This window comes from Eptesicus fuscus, chromosome 12 (assembly GCF_027574615.1).
Source record: "Eptesicus fuscus isolate TK198812 chromosome 12, DD_ASM_mEF_20220401, whole genome shotgun sequence".
In the NCBI taxonomy this organism is placed as follows: Eukaryota; Metazoa; Chordata; class Mammalia; order Chiroptera; family Vespertilionidae; genus Eptesicus; species Eptesicus fuscus.
The window spans coordinates 61,609,302-61,633,151 of record NC_072484.1 but is presented as its reverse complement, the minus strand read 5'-3'; the positions used below and the strand labels follow the sequence as shown (position 1 = coordinate 61,633,151).

Here is a 23,850-nt window from a genome sequence, read left to right as displayed (position 1 = left end):
AATGAAGGTTGTATATCCTATTGTGATGAGAATATTTTAACAGCAATAGGGATATTATGGATCCCAATTTAGTAGAAAAATGAAGAACGAAGTCAAAAGAAAACGGAATGGGAAAGAAGTCTCTCTCATCTCCCCACACAAATCCTGATGGATGGAAGATGGGAGGACAGAGCTGGGCAGATCAATTCCTTTTTCTCCCCTGGGACCTCTCTGAGCTGCGGTACCTGCACACATCCTTCTGAGCTACTGCTGCTCTTCCTCACAGCTTAGCATGAAACAGAAACCAGCACAGCCCATCTGAAGAGGACAGGGTGAAAACCCGCCAAAGCCCACACGCTCCCCTCTCAACACCCTTCTCCATAGCAATAAACTAATTGCACAAATCTTGAAAATGCTGAGCTTTCAACAAATTGGATTCAACAATCAATTGAAAATGATTAAATTTTTTAAAACTTTTTTTTTTACAGAGGCACTCTGTGGATTACAATTTGCCACTGAAAGAATCAAAGGATGCCCATCATATGTGATTGAATGAAAAGTAAGACAGCAAATCAAGAATGAAAGTTCTCTTATACAAAGAGAGGGAAGAGGAGGAGAATCCTTTCACATTTCCAGTGCTCAGAGGGAAAGGTAATTTTTCAAGAATATGAATTGTGCCACAAATATAATATAGAATTAGTACGGGGCAGTGAGTAGGGCATTAACCAGAATACCATGTATGCTAGGGAGAACTTGGCTCACTCTGTCCACAAATAAACAAATATTGACTAATTAATACATGCAAAGAGCTGGGCTGAGCATTATCCTCCTTGGAGGACACAGATCTATGTCTTTATATTGTCAAATCATAAAGCCAAAGAGATTTTGTTTGTTTAAATATATGAAAACTAAGGAGAACAGTAGCATATTTCTACAAAGATACTAAAGGAGGGATACTAAAATGCACTGGACTCCAATAATTAATGAGACAGAACAAACAGCAGTAGGCACAAGCAACAGCGGGGAATTTATTTTTAGCTCAAACATTAGGCAACGTCATTACAAGCACGATTAAGTCTAGCAATAAGCTGCCAAAACGATTGAAAAATTGCCATCACTGGAGAGATGCAAGACTGCACCAAGGGACACAAGGCAAGGACAGCCTGAGGATAACTAAATCAGGCCTTCGAGGGTTAGAGGGATTGATGGCCACGAAGGCCATGTAGATATTGCTCACTCTCTCCACAAATCTAGATTCTAAAAAGCTTTCACCTGAAATTATCATCCAAATCTCAATTGCTCATCCCTGAAGCAATGCTATGGAGTTATGCCTTGCACATATAATACTAATAATTGTAGCAATCTATAACACTAATCAGATATGTAATACTAATATAATATATAAGATTCTTTTAAGAGTACAGACATAGCAATATAGCAATAGATATCTAATAGTCAAATTTTAGGAAAAGCAATTACAATAATTAGAAATACAATCATATAAAAAAGTTTCTATTGCTGTTTTGCTTTGAGATGGTAAGTGGGCCAAACTACAAACCACATAGTCACTTTAGAGTACCAAATTTCATCAAAAGCAGTCAACCTCTTGAATATTATATCAGAATAGGTAGGTAAATATCAAATACTCTGCTTACAATATACAGAAATCTCCCTGTAGAAAATGGTATTATCAAATGAAAACAGCAGGTTATGAAGAATCATGATCCCACTGACATATAATTATCAACACATACATAGTGAGATACCTAAAGAATGGCCATCTAATGTCAATAGTGGGAATATCTGGGTAGTGAAATTTTGGATAATTTTACTTTCAACTGTATAGCATTTGTGTGGTTTTTCTATCAGAACAAAACCTCAGGACCCAGACTACTGGATTCAAATTTCAGCTTTATATCATATTGACTGTGTGACCTTGAGCAAGTTACTTAACCTCTCTACGCCTCTGTGACCTCACCTGTAAATGGGGATAGAAACAGCCCCTACCTCAGAGTGCTGTGAGAGGACTAATGTGTTAGCACAGAGGGCACTCAGAATAGTGCATGGAATACAGCAAGCCCTCGGGACACAGCAGCCAGTCGTAGAAGCAGCAATATTAAACCAGCTATTTGTAAAATAGACTTATTACATTCATTAAAAGCAGCTGCAAAAGCAACTATTTCATGGCCAAAAGTAAAAAGGGGAGCAAGAAAATTCCACTGTTTGAGTTTCATTAACAACCAAAACCAAAAAAAACTAGAACAACTACAAAGAACACAAAAGTATGTAACGAAGATGTCTCTAAGAAGACACTTTTTCCTTCAATCCGTCCCCCTCTTTTCGGGAGTCAGAGTGCACAGCTGACTAATGGAGTTGAAGAGGTATTTCAGGCAGTGGCTGCATGTATGCAAGCCTGTCCTTTTAATTTAGTAGCAAGACAGAAGACATTCTAATGAGGTTAGCATTTGTAGGCCAGAAGATTTGTCCTAATTTTCTTTTTTTTAAAAGAGATTTTTAAAAGGCTTTAATCTATAAACGCTGGAAAGTTAGTTTTAAATGAGGACTTACATAAAATGAAAATTATATAAACATACTCTTGTTTGTTAGAAGCTGATAATGAAAATAATGGATTATCCTGAACCCTGGATTCTCTTCGAGGGAGAGAGACAATAAACAGAGTAAGTGCCCTGGCCAGGTGGATCAGTGGTTGGAGTGTTGTCCCGTACACCAAAAGGTTTCAGGTTTAATCCCCAGTCAGGGCACATACAGGAGGTAACCAATTGATGTTTTCTCTCTCTCTCTTCCTCCCTCCCTCCCTTACTCTCTCTTGAAAACAATTAAAAAAACATATCCTTTGGTGAGGATAAAAAATATACATTATATATATAAAATAAACAAATAATTAAGTGAATTAAATAGTATATTAGAAGGTGGTAAGAGCTCTAGAGGGAGGGAACAGGAGGGAGGTGTTGACATTTTAAATGGGGTAGGTAGAGAAGCTGACCTTTGCGTTTGGATCAGACAAGGGAAAGTTCAACCTATCTTACTCCATAATTATTTGCTCTGATGAAAGTTTTAATCAGCCGAAAACTCTCAGTTAAGACAAGATATTGGTTATCCCTGTGCTTCATTTATTCTGACCACCCCTTTCAACTTTGATAATATACAATCTAGTTATTACACAAATTCTGTTATAGACACCGTGTGTTGGAATTCATTATTTCACTTTTTTAAAATATAAAAGACATGAGCTTCTTAAATAACCTTTTCCATAAATATTTTCAGCAAACAAAAAGAATTAAGAATAAGAGAGAAGTCATCTACTGTTCTAGTAATCCAATGTCCATTCCCCCATTTTCCAGTAAGAGAACCCAGACTTTCTTTGGGGAACTAAGTCTATCTGACTTGCAGCCAATGTGATTCAGATGGAGCGGATAGCTCTGGGGTAAGGATATTACCTGGTGCTACTAGTAGGAGTGCTGACCTCCGCCCCGCCCCACCCCCCACCCCCCGCCCGTACCCTCTCCCCCGAACTCTGTACAGCATCAGCTCAAGAGTGAGCACGTGACCCAAATGACCAAAGAGAACCCTCAGGCGCCAAGACATATGATGCAACTCATGGGAAAGAAGTGCTTTCCTTCATTAGGATGCTAAGGTGTCAGAATGCAGGCCTAGAGTTGCTTGCCACCCTTGCTGAAGGGAAGAAGAGGTTCTGCCTAATGAAGCTAATCTAGAGGTAAGCCTAGCAAAGAAAAGGAATAGAGTTGGGTGCCTCTGACAATACATTTGAAGGACTTGAACTCAGCCCTGCCTTAAAATAGGCACCCCCTTACATTTTTCTCATAGCTGAAGAGTACACTTCCTTTTTTGTTTTAATCATTTCCAGCTGGGTTTCTGTCACTTGCAACCACTAGAGTCTTGCCAAATACAAAGAACCCTTCAGAAAGTGATCTTAGTATTTTCTTTTGAAAGCCAACAACAAGGGATCCTTACCCGTTCCTGACCAGCAGTATCCCAGATGAGGAATTTGTGAAGTTCATTTCCACAAGGCACAGTTTTGGTCATAAAAGACGCCCTGAAAAAACAGAATCAACATCTTCACATTACCAGTTATCCTCTACAATCTTCAAAAAGACTTCTGTTTCAAACAAGTTAACATTATGCCTCATTTATTTAATTTAACATTAAAGTTCCAGCATCATCTTTGTCCTTGAAGGGCCACAAAGAGGAAAGGAGAGCTGTTAGGATTCTGTCACCCAAAAGAAAATACATTTTCTGTTAGTCCAGCTGGAGGTTTTAGAAGAGGAAAAAAGGCAAAAAAATGTATTCAAAATACTATTTCCAAAAACATTTATCTTCAGGTGTTCTAAGACTGATGCCAAAGATCATAAAAACAAATGAAACTGTAGATTTTAAAAACTTACTATAACAATTAAGAATGGAAGGACAGCTGGTATTTAGGCATTTTCCAGTTTGGGCCTTGCAATGGCACAAGTAAAAAAAAAATTGCCTTGCCCAGGCCTACGTGGCTCAGTTGGTTGGGTGTTGTCCCATGAAACAAAAGGTTGCCAATTCAATTCCTGGTCAGGGCACATACCTGGGTTGTGGGTCAATCCCTGGTAGGGGACTTGCAGGAGGCAGCCAATCAATGTTCTGCTCTCACATCAATGTTTCCCTCCCTTGATCTTCCTTCTTCTCTCTCTCTCAATAAAAAAAAATCAATAAAAATATTTTAAAAATAATTACCTTACATCTTTACCTATGCTATGAATCCCACACTAGCAGCACCAAAAAAAAAATACTATCTTATTCCCATCCTACTTGCATAAATGCAGGGATAAAGATGGATAGCTTAATAAATAGTTATGCTTTCTCAACAAAAAAGGATGAATTTGAAATTCTTAGTAGATAATGAAACACATGGTATTTTCTTTTTGCATATTTTCTTTTTTATTTCCCGTATTTATAGTTTTATTTAATTTAAATATATTTTTATGTTCTTTATTTTATTTTCTATCACCATTTATTCCCAAAATACCCTCTTCCACCTCCACCTATCCCCCTCCACCACTCTGTAATCTGTGTTCATAAGTTCTTTTTCTTTTTGTATATTTTCTCTTAATAAGCATTTTCTTTGTGCTCATGAAAGATGTAAAAATTTAATACAAGAAATGTTTAATACCCTTGACTTTTTTGTGTAATATAAAGCTTCCCCGTCATTAAAAAACAGCAAGCATCCCCAACAATGGAACAACCAGACATGAGAAGCCTCCTACTGTGATGGAATAAGTACATACATCTCCTACACAGCGTTCTAGCCAAAAAATGTTTCATCTGAATTTAGCCATGAGGAAATAGGCAAATCCAGGATGTGGAAGATTTTATAAGGTAACTGGCCTGAATGCTTCAAATAAGTCAATGTTATGAAAAGCAAACAAAACAAAAGGCATGGAGATTGATCTAGAATCTAGATTAAGAAAGAAGAAAGCAATAAAACAACCAAATGCATTCACTATATGGCCCTTGACTGGATCCTGGATTAGGAGATAAACAGCTTTAAAAGATATTTTGGGGTCAACTGGAGGAATTTAAATTTAGACTATATGTCAGATATTATCATTGAATCAAAATTAAGTTTCTGGGTATGAATAATGTTCTTATTCTTAGGAGATGCATACTAGAGTTTTTAGGGGTAAAGTGTCAGGATGTCTTCCTTCACTTCCATATGGCCCAGCTGGCCCAACTGGCCAGTACAGAGTCCAGCCCTGCATTCACTCAGCACTCATCCCAGTAATATTTCCTCAACTTCCACTTTACCCTAAGACAAATTACAGAATTCCCAAGGAGAAAAGTATAAATTCCTGCAATTCCCGCATTATTCTCACAACATACATATACGTACCATGGGTTAATAGAGAGTTCTAATTATCAAACATATTTTTCTTATGTGATATGATGAAATATTATCAACACAACTTCTGTCCCATGATACTTTATTTCTTTAAAAATGTTCAAAATACATTCCAAACTACTGATAAGAGCAAAAATAATTCCAAAAATGGAAATATCCCTATTACTTTTCTCATTATAAAAGCAATATATGTACTTTGCTAAAAAGAAAATAAAAATCAATTGTCCATCTCACCACCTAGCCACAATCATTACTAATAAGTTGGTATATATCCTTCCAAATTATTTTTATACAACTTTTACCCCCAAATTGATCATAAATTTTGTTTCTTCTCTACTTTATATGTCATGGACATCTTTCTGTTTCTACAAATACAGATGAACATCATTATCTAAATGATGTTATACACCATGTTAGGAATTTATTCACTACTCCATTGGTAGACGTTTTGGTCACCTATTTTCATTTCTTTTTTTAAAAATTTTTTTTTTTAATATATTTTATTGATTTTTTACAGAGAGGAAGAGAGAGGGATAGAGAGCCAGAAACATCGATGAGAGAGAAACATCGATCAGCTGCCTCTTGCACACCCCCTACTGGGGATGTGCCCGCAACCAAGGTACATGCCTTGACCGGAATCGAACCCGGGACCCTTGAGTCCGCAGGCCGACGCTCTATCCACTGAGCCAAACCGGTTTCGGCTGGTCACCTATTTTCATTATGATGACAATAACTAAATGAATATCCTTGTACCTAGGTCTGTGGATCCTTGTACAACTACTTCTTTGGAGTTAATTCTTAGAAGCAGACATGCTCTACTTTGCTACAGTCACCAACCTGTGGATTGTGCCAACCACACATCCATGGCAATGTATGGGGCCATCTTCTCCCCGACCAGTTCTAATCCTTCAAATCTTTTCCAGTATGACAGGTAGAAAATGCATCTTAGTCCTATTTTTATCATGTTTATTAGAGGTTTGAACATCATGTTAGTGTTTATTATCCACTTGCATTTTTCTTTTGTATCTTTAGTTCATGGCCTTTTGCCCACTTTTCAGTTGGGATGCTCATCCATTTCTTATGCTGTTTTAGTATTTTATACTAATCTTTGTAATAGTATCCTTAAAAAACATTTTTTGCAGTTTAATCTTTGCCCTTTAACTTTGTTTATGGATTTTTTGCCATAAATGCCTTTAATTATTTTTTCATTTTTTAAAATATATTTTTATTGATTTCAGAGAGGAAGGGAGAGGGAGATAGAGATAGAAATATCAATGATGAGAGAGAATCATTGATTGGCTGCCTCCTGCATGCCCCCTACTGGGGATGGAGCCTGCAACCCAGGCATGTGCCCTTGATCTGAATTGAACCTGGGACCCTTTGGTCTGCAGGCCAACGCTCTATCCACTAAGCCAAACCGGCTAGGGCATAAATGCCTTTTAAACTTTTATGTAGACCAAGCATGTCAAACTCAAAGGCTAACATGGGCCAAATAAACAAGGTTTACGTTTATGTGGGTTGCAAAAAAACAAAAGCTTCAATTTTCATAGAAATGTAGGTTTATTTCGATAGAGACATGCTGAATACAAAGGGCTGAAATAAATGAGTAATTGTTAACATAAAATAATAGAACATTTTAATAAAAATTAATATTTTTTCTTGAACATTAACTTACCAGACACTGAATAACTGCACAAATTAATAAGCATAACGCAAATAAACCTATTTTTCTTGTTCTCCGAAAGTGAAATATTTCCTGTTTCATGCACCAAACAAGTCAGTCCAATACTAATGACATGGCAATCAGCTGCTAAAATATTTGCTGCTAGTATTAGAGGAGAAAAATGGTGCACCTGTGTGTAAAGCACGTAAGGGAAATGAATGCAACACGATTATAGTAATCAGTCATTAGGGAACGTTGTAGTTCATTATTAATAATTATGTATAACAGGATAGTGTAAAAATTAAGTTACGAAATTTTTATTAAAACGTTTCTTACATATCATTATATTGGCTGGGCCACAAAAATATTCGTTGTGGGCCACATACAGCCCATGGGCTGTGAGTTTGACATGCTTGATGTAGACAGCTATATCAATATTCTGTTTTTGTTTTGTTTTTTTTGTTTTTTACTCTGATATAAGACGGATTTCCATTCATTCCTCTATATGTCCTAGGCAACAGGATAAATGCTACATCAATCCTATCCTTTAAAAGTTCTCAGACTTGGAAAACTAAGTTCATGCCTTTAAAATCTCAGGACCATAGACTTTAGAGCTGGAAAAAAAACACGAAATACCCAGGCTAACCCCTCAGTTTACAGGCAGGGACAGTGGGGGCTTCTGAGACCCGAAAGACCACATTGACCTTGGTCAAAGGAGAACCTGAAGGCAAAGTCGGGAAAGAATGCAGAGGCCCTCACTGCCCGTCGGAGTGGAATGAGCGCTTAGAAAGTCTGTCAGTTCACTCATCTGTGAAATAGGACCAATATCTACTCTATGTGACCCAGAGGGCTGTTTTAGGATGAAATGAGGCAATAACATCTGTGAAATTTCCCCTTGATACACAATAAGCCTGTGAGGAACAGCTTTAGTAACAGTAATATGCATATCATATATGTGTATATACATATATACAAATACACACATACTAGTATGTATGCACACACACACACATGTACATACCCTTCTCTGTTCCTGATTTCTTGCCACTAGGAGAAAGACTATCAATATTTGGAATCAAAATTGATCAAGATTAATCTTTTGGTTGTTTAGGGTTTTTTTCAGCCTCTTTGCTAGCTTTCAATCTTAAGAAGTTCAAGTGTCTTTTCTTCTCTGTGGACTTCCTTCCACAGTGGTAAAGAAGGAGCATCGAAAATGCTGAACTGACTTCATTATCTGTGGGAACCGAAATCTGGCAGAAATAACCCAATTTCCTTGTAAAAGTTAACACACACACGATGTTAACACAATCTGCTTGAATAGCAGAGCCAAGATTTTTCAGGGTGAGTCACAGGAGTCGATAAGAATTAACTCTTTCAATGCTAAGACAATGACATTTCATAGCCTATGGCCTTTTCCCAATGAGAATGGAATCTCAGTGGAAAGAAGGAGGGTGCGCTTGGTGAGTCCACTTTTAACTTGGTGAGTCCACTTTTAACGTGCACCCTCCTTCTTCCCACTGAGATCATATTCTCATTGGGAAAAGGCCATAGGCTATGAAATGTCATTGTCTTAACATTGAAAGAGTTAATTTTTATCATCTCCTGTGACTAGGAACCCTCATGCACTGCTGCTGGGAATGCAGACTGGTGCAGCCACTGTGGAGAACAGTATGGCGTTTCCTCAAAAAACTAAAAATGGAACTCCCATTTAACCCAGTGATCCCACTTCTAGGAATATATCCCAAGAAACTAGAAACAACAATCAGAAAGGATATATGCACTCCTATGCTCACAGCAGCACAATTTACAATAGCTAAGATTTGGAAACAGCCTAAGTGCCCATCAGCAGATGAGTGGATTAGAAAACTGTGGTACATCTACACAATGGAATACTACGCTGCTGTAAAAAGGAAGGAACTCCTCCCATTTGCAACAGCATGGATGGAACTGGAGAGCATTATGCTAAGCAAAATAAGTCAGTTGAAAAAAGATAAATATCACATGACCTCAATCATTTGTGGAATATAATGAACAACATAAACTGATGAACAAAAACAGATCCAGAGTCAGAGAAGCATCAATCAGACTATCAAACCTCAGAGGGAAGGGAGGGGAGGATGGGGGTTAAGGGGAGAGATCAGCCAAAGGACTTGTATGCATGCATATAAGCATAACCAATGAACACAGACACTAGAGGGGTGAGGGCATGAGCAGGGAGGGGAGGGCAATGGGGGGATAAGGACACATATGTAATACCTTAATCAATAAAGAAAATAATAAAAAATAAAATAAAAGTGGACTCATTTGGTTTGAGTTACAAGTTTACTGTTTACCTAAACAAATCACCTAGCTGCTCTGTCCCTGGGGCCAGCAGGGTAACTGAGAAAAAGGCTCTTATGCAAGGGACATGAACTGAAATGTCTATGGGGCCAAGTAGGACATGTAAATGAGCAAAGCGGGCTAGGAGTAAAACACTGATAAAAATAATAGTAGCAATAATAGTAATAGTGGGGACAACATGGAGCAGAGAAAGCCTGTCCACCCACAGGGAGTAGAGTGCCTCTGGCTCACATCTACGAGGCTTCTGCCACCAAAGCATGTGCTCCAAGCCTACGGATTTATGCGAGAAGCCAGGAATGTAAGTGTATTATGTAAAAATCTTCAGATTCCTCATCATTAGCTTAATTTTTTAAAGCAGGCTAAACAAAGCACATCTGTAAGCCACAATGCCAGCCCACCAAATCTACCAGCTAAGGGATAAGCACACAATTTTTTGAAAAGTATTCCATTTATGCCATCTTCCAAATATCTGTTTGCTGCTGCAGGCTTTATTTTTCTGAAACTGGTTGGGAAACATTTTCTCAAAATCTCAGAAGAGATAAGAAATTTTGAGCAATTTTAAAATTGGGAAAATAAACTATATTAGGAAAAGAAAACAGATAAGAACGGAGGAGCTGAGCTTAATCTTGTTGCCAGAAAAAAGTGAGAAATTATGTAGATAAAAAGCAGAATGTCACATAATTTAATGCTACAATCATTTAAAATTGTGTTTATGAAGAAATTTGAAGGTGTAAGACATGTTTAAGTTTGAAGTCTACAGGAAAAAAAAATTCAAAATCATATATACAAAAATTTTCTAAATTTTCTAACGCTGGTAAGTATATACAAAAATAAGGACAACCTTTCTGAAAAACAATTTGGCAATATCTATCAATAACTTTAAATATGTTCTTATTCTTTGACTAAATTACTCCATTGCTATGAGTTTAACCCAGTGAAATAAAAAGAGGTACATGCAAGTATTTATGCCCAAGGATATACATCATAACATTATTTATAATATTTTTAAATATTTTAAACAACCTAAATGCCTTAAATGAAAGCAGAGCCATTAAAAATCATTATTAAAAAAATATATTTTATTGATTTTTTTACAGAGAGGAAGAGAGAGGGATAGAGAGTCAGAAACATCGATGATAGAGAGACATCGATCAGCTGCCTCTTGTACAACCCCTACTGGGGATGTGCCCACAACCAAGGTACATGCCCCTGACCGGAATCGAACCTGGGACCCTTCAGTCCGCAGGCCGACGCTCTATCCATTGAGCCAAACCGGTTTCGGCTAAAAATCATTATTGTTAAAGAACATTTAATGGCATAAAATTCACAATATAATGTTAAATGAAAAAATTATTTAATGCATACAGTATATAAGAAAAAAGACCGGAAGAAAATATAGCCAATGTTTGCAGTAGTTACTAGGTCATGGGTAATTTTTATAATTGTCCTCATGGTTTTCTTCATTTTCAATTTTTATAATGGGTACATAACTAGAAAAAAACTACTATTTTCATCATGTTTTTGAAGATTATGTAACATTATAGGAACATGTTCATAATACATTAAGTAGAAAATAGGATAAAACTATATATATATATATATATATTATGATTTTTATTTTATAAGTTATGTGTTTTTTAGCTTTTTAGAGTGAACATGAAATTTTAAAAAAATTTTAATACTCATCTGAGGATATACTTACTGATTTTTAGAGAGAGAGGAAGGGTGAGAGAGAGAGAGATGTGAGAGAAAAACATCGACCAGCCACCTCCTATACACACCTCGACCTGGAATTGAACCCACAACCTACATATGTGCCCTGAATGGGAATCAAATTCATGACCTTTGGTTTATGGGTCGACACTCCAACCAACTGAGCTATACTAGCCAGGGTGAACATAAACTTTTATAATCAGAAAAATTGGACTGCACATATAGAGTTTAAAGTATTCTGTTTATGCCATCTTCCAAGAAATCTGTATTCATGAAAAAGAATAAGGAAGACCTTTGTGGATAAAGAATACATGCTGTAACACGTTAGGTAGTGTGTGATACTGTTTTTGTTTTTAGTTGTTTATGTATGGTCTAAAGTTTTCATAATGTGCATTATAATTTAAAGACATATAATGTTTTAGTTAATACATAGAGTGTTTTTTAGAAAAATTTTAGGCTTACAGAAAAATTAAGCAGAAAGTACAGACAGTCTTCATATAATACATAATTAAAAAAAAAACATACAACTACAATGCATTTGCTAGACAAAGCACTGTCAACAGTATTTGATTGGCTACCAATGATCCATTGGGGCGGGGGAAGGCTTCCTCATGCTGCCCCTCCCACCATGAAGTAGCGCTTATTTCCCCTCCCTTGAACCTGGGTTGTCATTATGATCAAGAGATTGTGACGAAAATGACATACTTCTGTATAGGCATAATGATGTTTATAACTATACATAACAGTTACATTTAACACTTTTATATATTTACCATATATGTGGTAGAAGCATGCATTGCCTTTTTATTTTTAAAAAAAATATCATTACAAAAGAAATTCAGATTTGTTATTTTTTTAAAATTTTTAAGTTCAAAAATAGACAATGAAAGTTTCTCTTCTAGAAACATACTTCAGAGTTAATTATTCTTATCGGTCTTACTTTTACTATCAAGAAAGACAAAGTGGCAAATTAAGAAGAAAAAAAGTACTTCAAAGGGAAGAGTAAAAAGAATTTCCTCTATAAAACTGTCCCCAATCTACAGAAGTGGCTATGTTGGGAGACAATACTCCATGGGTCTCTTGCAAGCAGAGGCACTGTCTTTCTCCCAGACTGTGTTTTCAAGGATGTCTGTAAAGCAAATAGCCTTGGTAGGGAGAGATAAGGTATCCCTTTGGAGCAAAGCACAGACATGCCTATTGTCCATTGTAAAAGATTCGAGTTCCCTAACTTGGGGTTCCTCTCCTATAACGCAAGCTACTGCATGTGGAGTGTCACTTGAACCTCTTCACAGCACCCTATGGAAAATTGGAGCTTAGGGAACCAATGTAAAATAATACTGTAGCAACTGCTATTTCCCTTGCTTCTGACCCAGGCGTCCTGTGTCTTCTGTCAGCATCCATGACACTGGGAGAGTTAACTTGTTGGCTTGACATATATTTTTGTGAACATGTCTCTTTAAGCCACTTTTAACTGCAAAATGTGTTGGTTTTTCTCACCTCCACCGCTCCAACCACTGGCCTATCAACCAACTGTTCTTGAGCATCTGCTTATGCCCTGCCACTAACGACCAACAGAGACAATCGCCCATCATCAACCGTACAGGATTCCCAAAATATATACATGCATTGTTTCCCTTCTGAAGAAAATGATACTTTGCTCTCTGCAAGGATCATGCTATCTTCAGGGAGAAACATAAGTGAAGCCAAGCTCTAAGAGACTGAAAAATCAAGCACCTGCAAAACACATAGCAAAAGCACGTCTGGCAAAAGAATCCAAAGAAAAGGGGGAAATGTAAGGTCAGGGACCCAGAAGTGACCAACCCACCCGTCCGTCCCCAAGCATTAGAATGGAAATGCTGACACTCGATTAATCCAGAACATGAAAACCAACCTCTCCCACAGACTGGGCAGGCACCTCTGCCATGTGCGTGCACAGCATTTCCAGGTTTACTGGCAGGTAAGTTACAACAGAGCCTTTGGGGATTTGCCCTGTGTCTCATCTTCCATCTGGAAAGAAAGCTGGCATCATTTTCAGAACAATACTCTTTGAGATCAAGGAAATGACCTTAGACTGCAGCATGACAATAGTTGGCTAGGAAAAAAATCACTGACAAGAAAGTAAGCCCAGACACACAACTTAAAAGTGACTGAATTGCTGTCAAAGTCTTTCCCACTGGCTGGGATGAAACCTCTTGAAGGCTCAGGCCCAAAGTGACCTCTCTGAGTGCTCTGAAGGGAAGAAATGCGAAAGGGAGGAACACACAGAAACTTACCCAATGGTCGGGCTGATGTTGTGATCAAAGTGATCCTGGACAAATCGACACACAATGCTCGATTTCCCAACCCCGGTGTCCTGGAAAAGAAGGAGGACACACCATGAATATCAATGGTGCCAATTACAAACTAGTATAAACACAGAGCAAGAGGACAGAGAGGTCATTTCTGGTTAATTGTGTGTGGGGGGAGTGGGGAGGGGGTATATTTTCTTCTATTTCTTACCAGTAATTTCTTTTTTTTTTTTAAATGCATGCTGCTCTGTGAATAACACGAGGCTCCTTATCTTTTTTTAAAAATATATTTTATTGATTTTTTACAGAGAGGAAGGGAGAGATAGAAAGCTAGAAACATCGATGAGAGAGAAACATCGATCAGCTGCCTCCTGCACACCCCCTACTGGGGATGTGCCCGCAACCAAGGTACATGCCCTTGACCGGAATCGAACCTGGGACCTTTCAGTCCGCAGGCCGACGCTCAATCCACTGAGCCAAACCGGTTTTGGCACCAGTAATTTCTATAATGAAATTGTATTGCTTTCATAGAAAGAAAAGAAGTATGGTAAAAATAAGTTTTAGAAACATGTCCTACATATATATAATAATTAAACTAGAACTGGCATGTCCACAATACATATATTTTCAGACATTTGGGAATTTTTAGAGCAGTCTAGAGAAGTATGGCAAAACACCACATTATTTTGGTAGAGATAGAATTGACTTTGTTCAAAACCTCGGTGTTCAGAAAAATCTATTTTTCTAGGTATCACCTTGTGAGATCTCTGAATTTTAATTTCTGTATTTCTTTTTTGTAAGTTTTTTTTCCCCCCATTGGTTGAGAGAGAGAGAAACATCGGTTTGTTACTGCACTTATCTATGCATTCATTGGTTGACTCCTGTATGTGTCCTGACTGGAGACTGAACCCACAATCTTGGTGTATCAGGGTGATACCTCTAACCAACTGAGCTACTTGGCCAAAGCTCTAATTTCTGTATTTCTGACATTTTCTCTGTAGAATCTGATGTTTGCATAATAATCTCCAGTTTTGCTTAATTATATGAATTCATCTCAGCTCTTTCTCTATTAAATAATTCTTCTAAGCTAATTAGGATAGAGGTCTACTTACACATTAGAAATCAAATATATGTACTAGTATTTCTACCCAGTCCCTTCCAAAACCCTTGCAAAATGGTTTAAGGAATAAAATATACAAGGTCAAAAGATAAGAGAAGAGATAACACCAGACAAGTAAAGTCAATGAAAAGCACTTGGCCGAATGGTCACTGCGAAAGAAGCGCTGGAGCCTTAAATGCCTGCAGGAAGGAAAGCTAATGAGAAGCAAGTCAATTCATGCCACCGAACCATGAATATATTAAGAACTGAAGGAGCAAGTTGAAATCATGGTCAGTGAAAGGTTCACACAAGCATACCCTTAGCCCTCCAAGCCACATACCAGAGAACAGACCCTCCTGATGGGAGGGCGACTCTCCAGGAAACCTGCACCGATTGTGGTTGGGTTTGGGCACTTCAGGTACAGCTCAAGGGAGCACCTGATGCTTTTCCCTGCCCTGTGCAAGCCCAGACAGCAGAGGCAAGGAACCCCATCCTGGTAAGAGGTAAAACTGCAGCTCCTGATGCTTAGAGTCCCCCAACTAAAGGCCACGTGTGCACCAGTGGACAAGCCTCGGTGCAAACAGAGCTTTGGGTACTTTAGTCTTATAAAAAGAAACAAGAAATACCAGGACTTTATACACACAACAAGAAAGCAGGATGCTCATTCAGAAAATAAGGCTGATCGTACTCTCTCAGAAATTACAAGTACAATGGTAGAAGTGGAAATTTCAAAGGAAGAATTACAAAACAAAGTTGGGAGATTGCCCAGAAAGGAGAACAAAGCAGTTGCCAATAACTCCTCTTCCCAGAGGGGTGACAAGGCCAAAGGATGCGAGGTCGGCATACTATAAACACAGAAGTCCTCATCCAGCTGTGCTTATCTGACAGGATCATGGACACATTTTGAGATCTATAAGTGAAAGGGAAATGAGACCCAAAAAGAAAAAAAGAATTGTCATACAGTACCTAGTTTAAAGGTACAACTTTAAAAGCGTAAATATGAAGGAGAAGATGTTAAAACTCAGAGAAATGTGTTTTTCTTTAGACATAAATATGAAATAAGATTTGAAATACCAACTGGCAATCTGAATTAGTTTTACTCCTTCTTGCTCCTATAGTTAGGGGGCAATTCCAGCAAACCTCGGGGAAGAGGGGCATTGGCTGGCGATACTCATCAGAAAATCATTCTCCAGAGGTCTCCCATGCCAATGAGGGCGGCCTTCGGGTTCGGAGCCATAATAAAACAACGGCACCGAAAGCCGTTTGTCTGCAGTGAGCAGATCGATGTGCAGAGTTCAGAGAGGAGACGGCAGAATTAAAACTTCAGCTCCTCGGATTCCAAATCAATGCCGCTGCTATTTCTGAGCTGCACTGCACCCTCACTATGGATTCCGGCTAATGTTCCCCGCACTCCCCCAAACCACAACTCAGTTCTTTTCATCTCAGTTGCTTTTAAAACCCCTGTGGATGAGTGGCTCCTGGCCCTCCTTTGAAACTGAAGAACTGTGCTGCCTTAACCTTGAAGACAAGGAAAATCCACTTTTACAAAGTGAACCTTTTTCTGCAAACTGCCAACACTGACCCCACTAACTTTTATTTTATCACTGCCACGTTCGTGGGGTGCAACCCCTCCCCGACGCTACACAGCTTCTAAATTTATTATTCCAGAAGAAATGCTAAGTCATTCATCTCTGGCCTCTCTGAGCATGTGAAGCCATTCCCACAAGGGGAAGGCAGGTTAATGCGAGGGTCTGTCTTGTCCCTCTCCAGACCTCTCGATCACAGTCTAGGAATTCTCTTTCTCAGGACACTTCTATGCATCCATTGTCCACGGGCCCAGCAAGCAATCATCAAGTGCTACCTTCCACGTGCCAACTGTAGGCGAGCCCTGACCAAAGGGTGATAACCTGGCCCCTCCCCGGCTTCCTGGTCTCAGATCCCAGAGAGAGCGGCCTTCCGGGGTTCTGAGCTATAATAAAACAACTGCACCAAAGGCCATTTATCTGCAATGTGCAGATCAATGTGCAGAGGTCAGAGGTCTATGACCATGGAAAGTGCCTGACAGAGGCAAGTTCCTGCACACAGGGGCGGGCAGGGCTGCTCTGCCTGTGGCTAACCCACCGCCCAGGGATCAGGAGACAAATCCTTACCTCCCAAGTCTTTTGCTTTTTTGGCCCTCCTTGGTGTCCTTTCAACTTACGCCAGGCTCACCCTCCTTCCAAGCTGAGAAAATGAGCCCCCTGAAATGCCCCTAGCTCATCCCAGGCCCTCCCCGCTGTTAGCGGCATGGCACTTACTCTCTGTGGTCGGCCTTGGGTGTACAGGCTTTGGCTACAACGAGTGTCTGCAGTGAGGACTCTGCTCTAAGAAGCACGTTTTGGAGTCTATCTAGTCACTCTACCCAAGAGCTCTGCTCAAAACAACTGGCTCTAAGTCCCCCAAACAGCCAAGCAGCTCCTGCAAAGGTGACCCTCAAAACACCCCTGAAGATGAAAAATTCAAAAGCCATCTTATTCATCTCTACTCATCAACTTCTACAGACAACTCAAGCTAAAACACCAGCTTTTCTGAATCGTTCAAGCAGCAAACCTGCTCAAATTTGGATTTAACAATCAATTCTTCGGTCAAATACACTCAGTGCCTCTTTTCCTTTTACAACTTCTTTTCTTATACATTTGAGATGGGGGAGGGAAATAACAGGACAAACAGATAGGCAAAGTTTTAGTTTGTTTCAGAAAAGAAAATATTCTTACCAAAAAAAAAACACAAAAAAACACACAACAGCCTCAAATCATCTCTGACCAGTGGCTTTGTGAGGGCTCAAGAAATGACCTCCAGAACCTCCTTCTCCCAGGCCCCTGCTGTTCCCCTGCTGGCCACGAGGGGAAGGCCCTGCTCAAGGATTGCTGAGGTGGCCTGAAGCCAGGAGACTGGGCAATTTTCATGAATCACTCAGCTTTGTGATTTCCTTTCCTGAAGGAACCTCATTCAGACATGACACATACACAAGAGGAAAACGTTGCCTGTGAGTCATGACTATCACACAGGAATACATACAGGTTTAAAGCAGGAAAAGAGAAGAAAGCCTACTGGGTGAATAAAGGAGTCAGTGAAGAAAGAGAAAGGATGAGAGAGGAGGATCATGGCTGCCCACCATTCTCTAAAGGTCCCTGTATTTGTAGTGGACTTACAGCAATGGAAGGAAACTTGTCCATGCGTGTATTTTTCCATTCTATGAGAATGTCGAAGCCCATCTTGCAATTCTCCTGGTTTTGCAAAAGAGGAAGTTGTGTGACTTCCTCCAGGTCACACAGCTGGCTGACAGAGTCAGAACCAAATTTTCTGAGTCCCACTGAAAACCTCTTAAGGTTCTGACCAAGTTAAATCGCCTGCCTGCCAAAGTGCATTGCTTCAATAGAAAAGGCCCATTTTCTAGGATTCACAAGGAATACTTTTATTACTGCTTTCCAGTTTTACCTTCCATAGAGTATCCTGTGTTCTCAAGATATAGCTGCTGAGTGTTTTGTTGTTGTTGTTGCCTATAATGTGGAGGACATACTACCAACTACTGGGTAGTATGAATCCACAAATCAGAAATAAAGTTTGCTATATCCTGCCTCAGGGATAACCAGTGTTTCACTGTATCCCCTGTAAGGTTGATGTCAGATGCATTCTGAAGACTAGCAATTAGTCCCAACTAACTGGGAACTGGATCTCTCATGATATTCCTTCCATATACATTATTTATTGAGGCTCATTAAAACAATTCTCTGAGAACAACCACTTACTCTGAGACATGACAATCTCAGCTTTTGCCACGTAAAAACTCTAAGCATTATCTGATTCACTCCTGAACTCCTGCAAGGGGCTTCTGGTAGGAATTCCTACCTCCCAAGATAAAGAATAGTAAATCCTATGCAGATATATCACTGCTACCTAATCCTCTCTGATGGAAGACATCACCAATCAATTCAGAACACATTATGTTACTGAACCTGAAAAAGGCCTCAAAATCTTTTCAATCCAGCTCTGCAGAGAATCACTACAACTCAGAACAAATGGCTGTCCTCTCCCATAGCTGACTGTTCCCCCTCCAACCTCACTAAGTGCTGCTCTGCAGCTGCTTTGGACACCTTTATAGGTGGTAAGGTTGTGGAGGAAACTAGTAAGGAAAATACATTGTTGGTAACGTTATAAATCAACATGCCTCTTATGGAAAGGAAATCACAGACCATAACAAGACACACAGATACAGGAATTCCACTCCTAAGATTAATTGAAAGAAGGAAAAATGATCACAAAAAAAGTTAATTGAAGTATTATTTATAAAAATTAGAAATGGCCTAAAATTAACCATAAGTTAAATCAATTATGGCATAAACAGTAATCTTTTCTGTTGTTGTTAATCCTCACCTGAGAATATTTTTTCCCCATTGCTTTTCAGAGAGAGTGGAAGAGAGGGAGAAGGAAAGAGAAAGAGAGAGATAAGATGAGAGAGAAAGAGAGGGAAACATCAATGTGAGAGAGACACATCGATTGACTGCCTTCTGCATGCGCCTCAACCAGGACCAGGGATGGAACCTGCAACTCAGGTATGTGCTCTTGACCAGGAATCAAACCTGAGACCCTTCAGTGGGTGGGTTGACACTCTAACTACTGAACAACACTGGCCAGGGAAACACTAATCTTTTTTTTTAATATGTTATTTATTTCAGAGAGAGGAAAGGAGAGGGAGAGAGATAGAAACATCAATGATGAGAGAGAAAATCATTGATCAGCTGCCTCCTGCATGCCCCCTATTGGGGATGGAGCCCACAACCTGGGCATGTGCCCTGACCAGAAACAGAACTGTGACCTCCTGGTTTCATGTGTCGATGCTCAACCATTGAACCACACTAGCTGGGTCAACAGTAATCTTTAAGCTTTCATTTCATGCTTATCAAAATGTGACAGAATGGCCCTAACCAGTTTGGCTCAGTGATAGAGTATCAGCCTGCGGACTAAAGGGTCCCAGGTTCGATTCTAGTCAAGGACATGTACCTTGGTTGTGGGCACATCCCCAGTAGGAAGTGTGCAGGAGGCAGCTGATTGATGTTTCTCTCTCATCGATGTTTCTAACTCTCTATCCCTCTCGCTTCCTCTCTGTAAAATATCAATAAAATATATTTTTTAAAATGTGACAGAATACTATTGTATATGTAATCCTTTGAAATCAAAAGCTAAATAATTAAAAGTGCTTTGTATGTGCCTAGGTGGTTATTAATGAGATAAAAGGATAAAAGGAAATAATTTAAGCAAGAATAAATTTACAATTCTGAAGCTCATGACCTGTTTGTAAAGCAGTCACTATTTTTGCCCATCTCTCCTTTTTAAGCCATTTGACCTTAAAATTCCTCCACAAAATCTGGTCTTCTTCTAGAACTTCCAGTTTCCAAGTCATCATCGTCATCACCCATCCAGTTGCTCAAGACAGAAGCTTGGGAGTTGCCCTTGACGTCAATCTTCTTCAGCAGCCATACCCAATCAAGCACTAACTCCTGACCATTTCTTCCCAAAGAGCTTCAAATTTTTATTCTTCTTTTCATCTTCTCTGGTACTATCTCAGTTCAACAGAAGTATACTTCAATGTTCTCCCCAAGTTTCTCAAATCTCTAATTTCTACCAAATCTTTGCATAAGAATGAACATCTGATCACACCACTACTTCTGATAACTTCTCAGTACTCCGAGAAGGAGACCAAATCCTAACCATGGTCCACAAGGCTCTGTATGACTGGACCCTTGCCTCCCCCAGCTTCTCCCCCTACCTCTCTGACCTTGTATTCCAGCCACAGCAGTCTTTTATCATTTCCCATTTCTAAAAAAAAAAAAAAAATGTGTAAGAGCAGAATACAATTAGCCCATAACATGAGTCATGGAAATGATAAATCCAGCATCTGGTCTAGGAGTCAGAGAAAATCCATGTAGCAAGGAGTTTTGCATTTATTTCTTTGTTTCATTCAGCCATCCATTTATTTGTTTAGACTTTAAGCTTTGCATACTTCTAAAAAGTCTTGTCTTACACGTTGATAAGGCATTAAATTTAGGAGGACTGCAGAGGTCAGCCAGATCTTGTGAGTGGAGATAAACAAGATAAGGAGAGAAAGAGGCAGAACCATAGAATGACAAATGGTTTGATCTTCTGACCCAAAATGTGAGGGAAGCCATCAGCGGCGCAGAGCCCGACCCAGTGGAGTAAAGGTCTTGTCAAGGGCACTGGACACGGCCACCATCCCCCACGCCCTTGCACACAAAGGCCTTGTGTGAAGACAAACTGGAGGCAGATGCAGAGAGGAGTGCCTGGTGATAGGGGACAGTGCCACTCACATCTGGCTATTTTTTCCTCTTTGGGAAGATGGAGGAGAAATCTGGAGGAAGTGTGTGCTGCTGCAGAAGAGAGGAGGTCATGAGCACAAAGAGTTTCCGTTTCCTGTATCTGTAGGGCACCACAACACAGGGCTTCATCACCACACCCTGTGTCAGAAGACCAGGTCCCAGTCATCCAGGCCAGTGAAACCCAGGGTCCTTTTGACTTTGATTAAACTTAGTTTCAAATCCTAGCTTTAGAAGTTATGTATATGTGCCTTATAGAGACCTGGTATAACCAGCAACCCCTGAGGCAGCAGAAGACAGTAGCCCGGACCTGACTAATGATCACAAGGTCCAGACCTCTGGCAGGCCAAAGACAACATTTTGACTTAAGTTATGTTTCAGTTCCTGAACTCTAAGGCAGAGTGACCCGCTGGCTGCTTTCCCGTGAGACCAGACAGATGCCAGAGCTGTCCTCAAGACCTAAAGAAATGCTTTATTACCTTTACCTCACCTTCGACCCATCAGCTCCCAGCACCACCCTGAGCCCTCTAACCTACAGTGTCTTGTGATTTTGCCCTACATAATCTGTGACTTATAAGACATCGGGGAGTTCATCCTTTAAGCATTAGCTTCCCAATCTCCGAGGTGGTGCCATTAATAATAAAATACCCAATCTTTCTCCACTGCGGTTCTCGGTGTTGAGTGTTTGCCTCTGCTAGTACCGGTGGATGAATTCTCTCTGCTCTATAACACCAGCGCTCCCCAATGGCAATACCAGTCCTTTTCACAACCCAAAACCTGGGTCCACCCAGAACAGAAAACAGAACGGAAGTCAACACAAAGGAATATGCCTCTGTCAGGCTCAGGAATCAAATCCGAGAAGCTCTGTAGTCTGCACTTAGAGGCTTCAAAGAAATCCCACAGAAATGCAGCACAAATTCCATATGAATCCACTTTTTTAAAGCTTTGGCCAAGATGGAGAGCACACACACATCCCCTCCACTTCTCTGCACTGGAATTATAACAAAGCAATTATGAGAACTCCAATCGCACACACCCTTTACAAAAGTCAAAGGCCACTGCTTCTGAGGAAACGAAATTGACCGAACTGAGGACTCAAGGTCAGAGTCCTACACATCACTCCCAGAGCTTCCACCGCGCTCCCTGGAGATCTTGATTCTGTGTTTACACGTCCCTTCCCACAGGAGGTCTGAAGCACTTTGTTCCTGGATACTGTTCAAGGTTATACTACAATTATACACGTAATGGGCCTATTGGCCTCTGACCCTAAATAGTGTCTTGCTGGTATAAAATTATTCCTATACATCCCTAGGACAATTTACCAGATTCTTTAGCACTGAAAATGGTTCAATATTTATCAATCAAAGGAACCACTACCAAAAAAAAAAAAAAAAAAAAAAGCCATAAAAGCAAAAAGCATCACTAAATTCAAATCCATAATATGCTTGTTTCATTACCACATATTCTATCAGATTTCCTCTGGTGGTGGTGAGATCTCTATCCAAGCAGAGTAAATCTCAGCCTTCACGCTATGTTCTTAGGAAAAAGTGAGCTAACAATGCAAGAAAATCCAACTCTAGGCATCTTACTGTATTTAGGAAACCATACCACAAAATTATTTGAGAGAAACACAATATAAATAAAAAGCTCCTGAGCATTCCCAGAAACAACTTGGCAATTCCTCGTCATGGTAATGTTGAAAAATGCCAGTGGTGCATATTATAACAAATGTCTTAAATCCATTTACAAAGGGGAACTAACTATAGATATGACAAAAATGAAACTAAATTGTCATACTGAAAAAGGTGGGGTGAGGGCATGAGTGAAGGGGGGGTGGAGGAGCAATGGGGGGAATGAAGACACATATGTAATACCTTAATCAATAAAGAAAAAGGTGGGTTCTGCCCCAAGTCTGATAGTCATTAGATTTTGTTTTCTCTATCTCATGGGGGGTGAAAAAGCTTACAGACCTAATTTTTAACATATTAATAGCATTAATGAATTTAAGCATTAAGGTTAATGCCCCCATGGAAATTAGTGAACATAGCTTAGAAATTCCACAATCCTCTAGCCTGGCCAGTGTGCCTCAGTGGTTGAGTGTCAACCTATGAACCAGGAGGTAATGGTTCGATTCCCAATTAGGGCATATGCCTGGGTTGTGGGCTCAATCCCCAGTAGGGGGTGTGCAGGAGGCAGCCGATAGATGATTGTTTCTCATCATTGATGTTTCTATCTCTCTTTCTCTCTTCCTCTCTGAAATCAATAAAAATAAATTTTAAAAATTATAGAAAAGAGAATTTTAAATAATAACTAGTAGCCCGTTTGCACGAAGATTCGTGCAATAGACCTTCATTCACCTGGCTGCCTGCACCAGTTTTCTGCCAGCACCAGGGACCCAGGCCTTGGCTGTGGCCACCGCCTTCTACCTTCTTTCAGGGTCCCGGCTTGGCCGGGGCGGTGGCCTTGGGCTCGGCTGCACCCAGCGT

The 23,850-nt window shown here is 39.7% G+C and overlaps 1 protein-coding gene across 2 annotated transcripts in view; it reads right to left on the bottom strand.

Annotated features, from left to right (window-relative positions):
• Positions 1–23,850, bottom strand: part of RAB31 (RAB31, member RAS oncogene family) — a 119,726-nt gene that overhangs the window by 54,640 nt on the left and 41,236 nt on the right. For both annotated transcript variants that reach the window (XR_008557594.1, XM_008159802.3), the window contains exons 2-3: positions 13,880–13,959; positions 3,973–4,054 (exon numbers count right to left, since the gene is read on the bottom strand). Coding sequence is in view for 1 of the 2 variants with exons in the window: in XM_008159802.3 (XP_008158024.1) it covers positions 3,973–4,054; positions 13,880–13,959 (162 nt within the window). In the remaining variant the exon portion in view is untranslated. The remainder of the gene's footprint in view (positions 1–3,972; positions 4,055–13,879; positions 13,960–23,850) is intronic.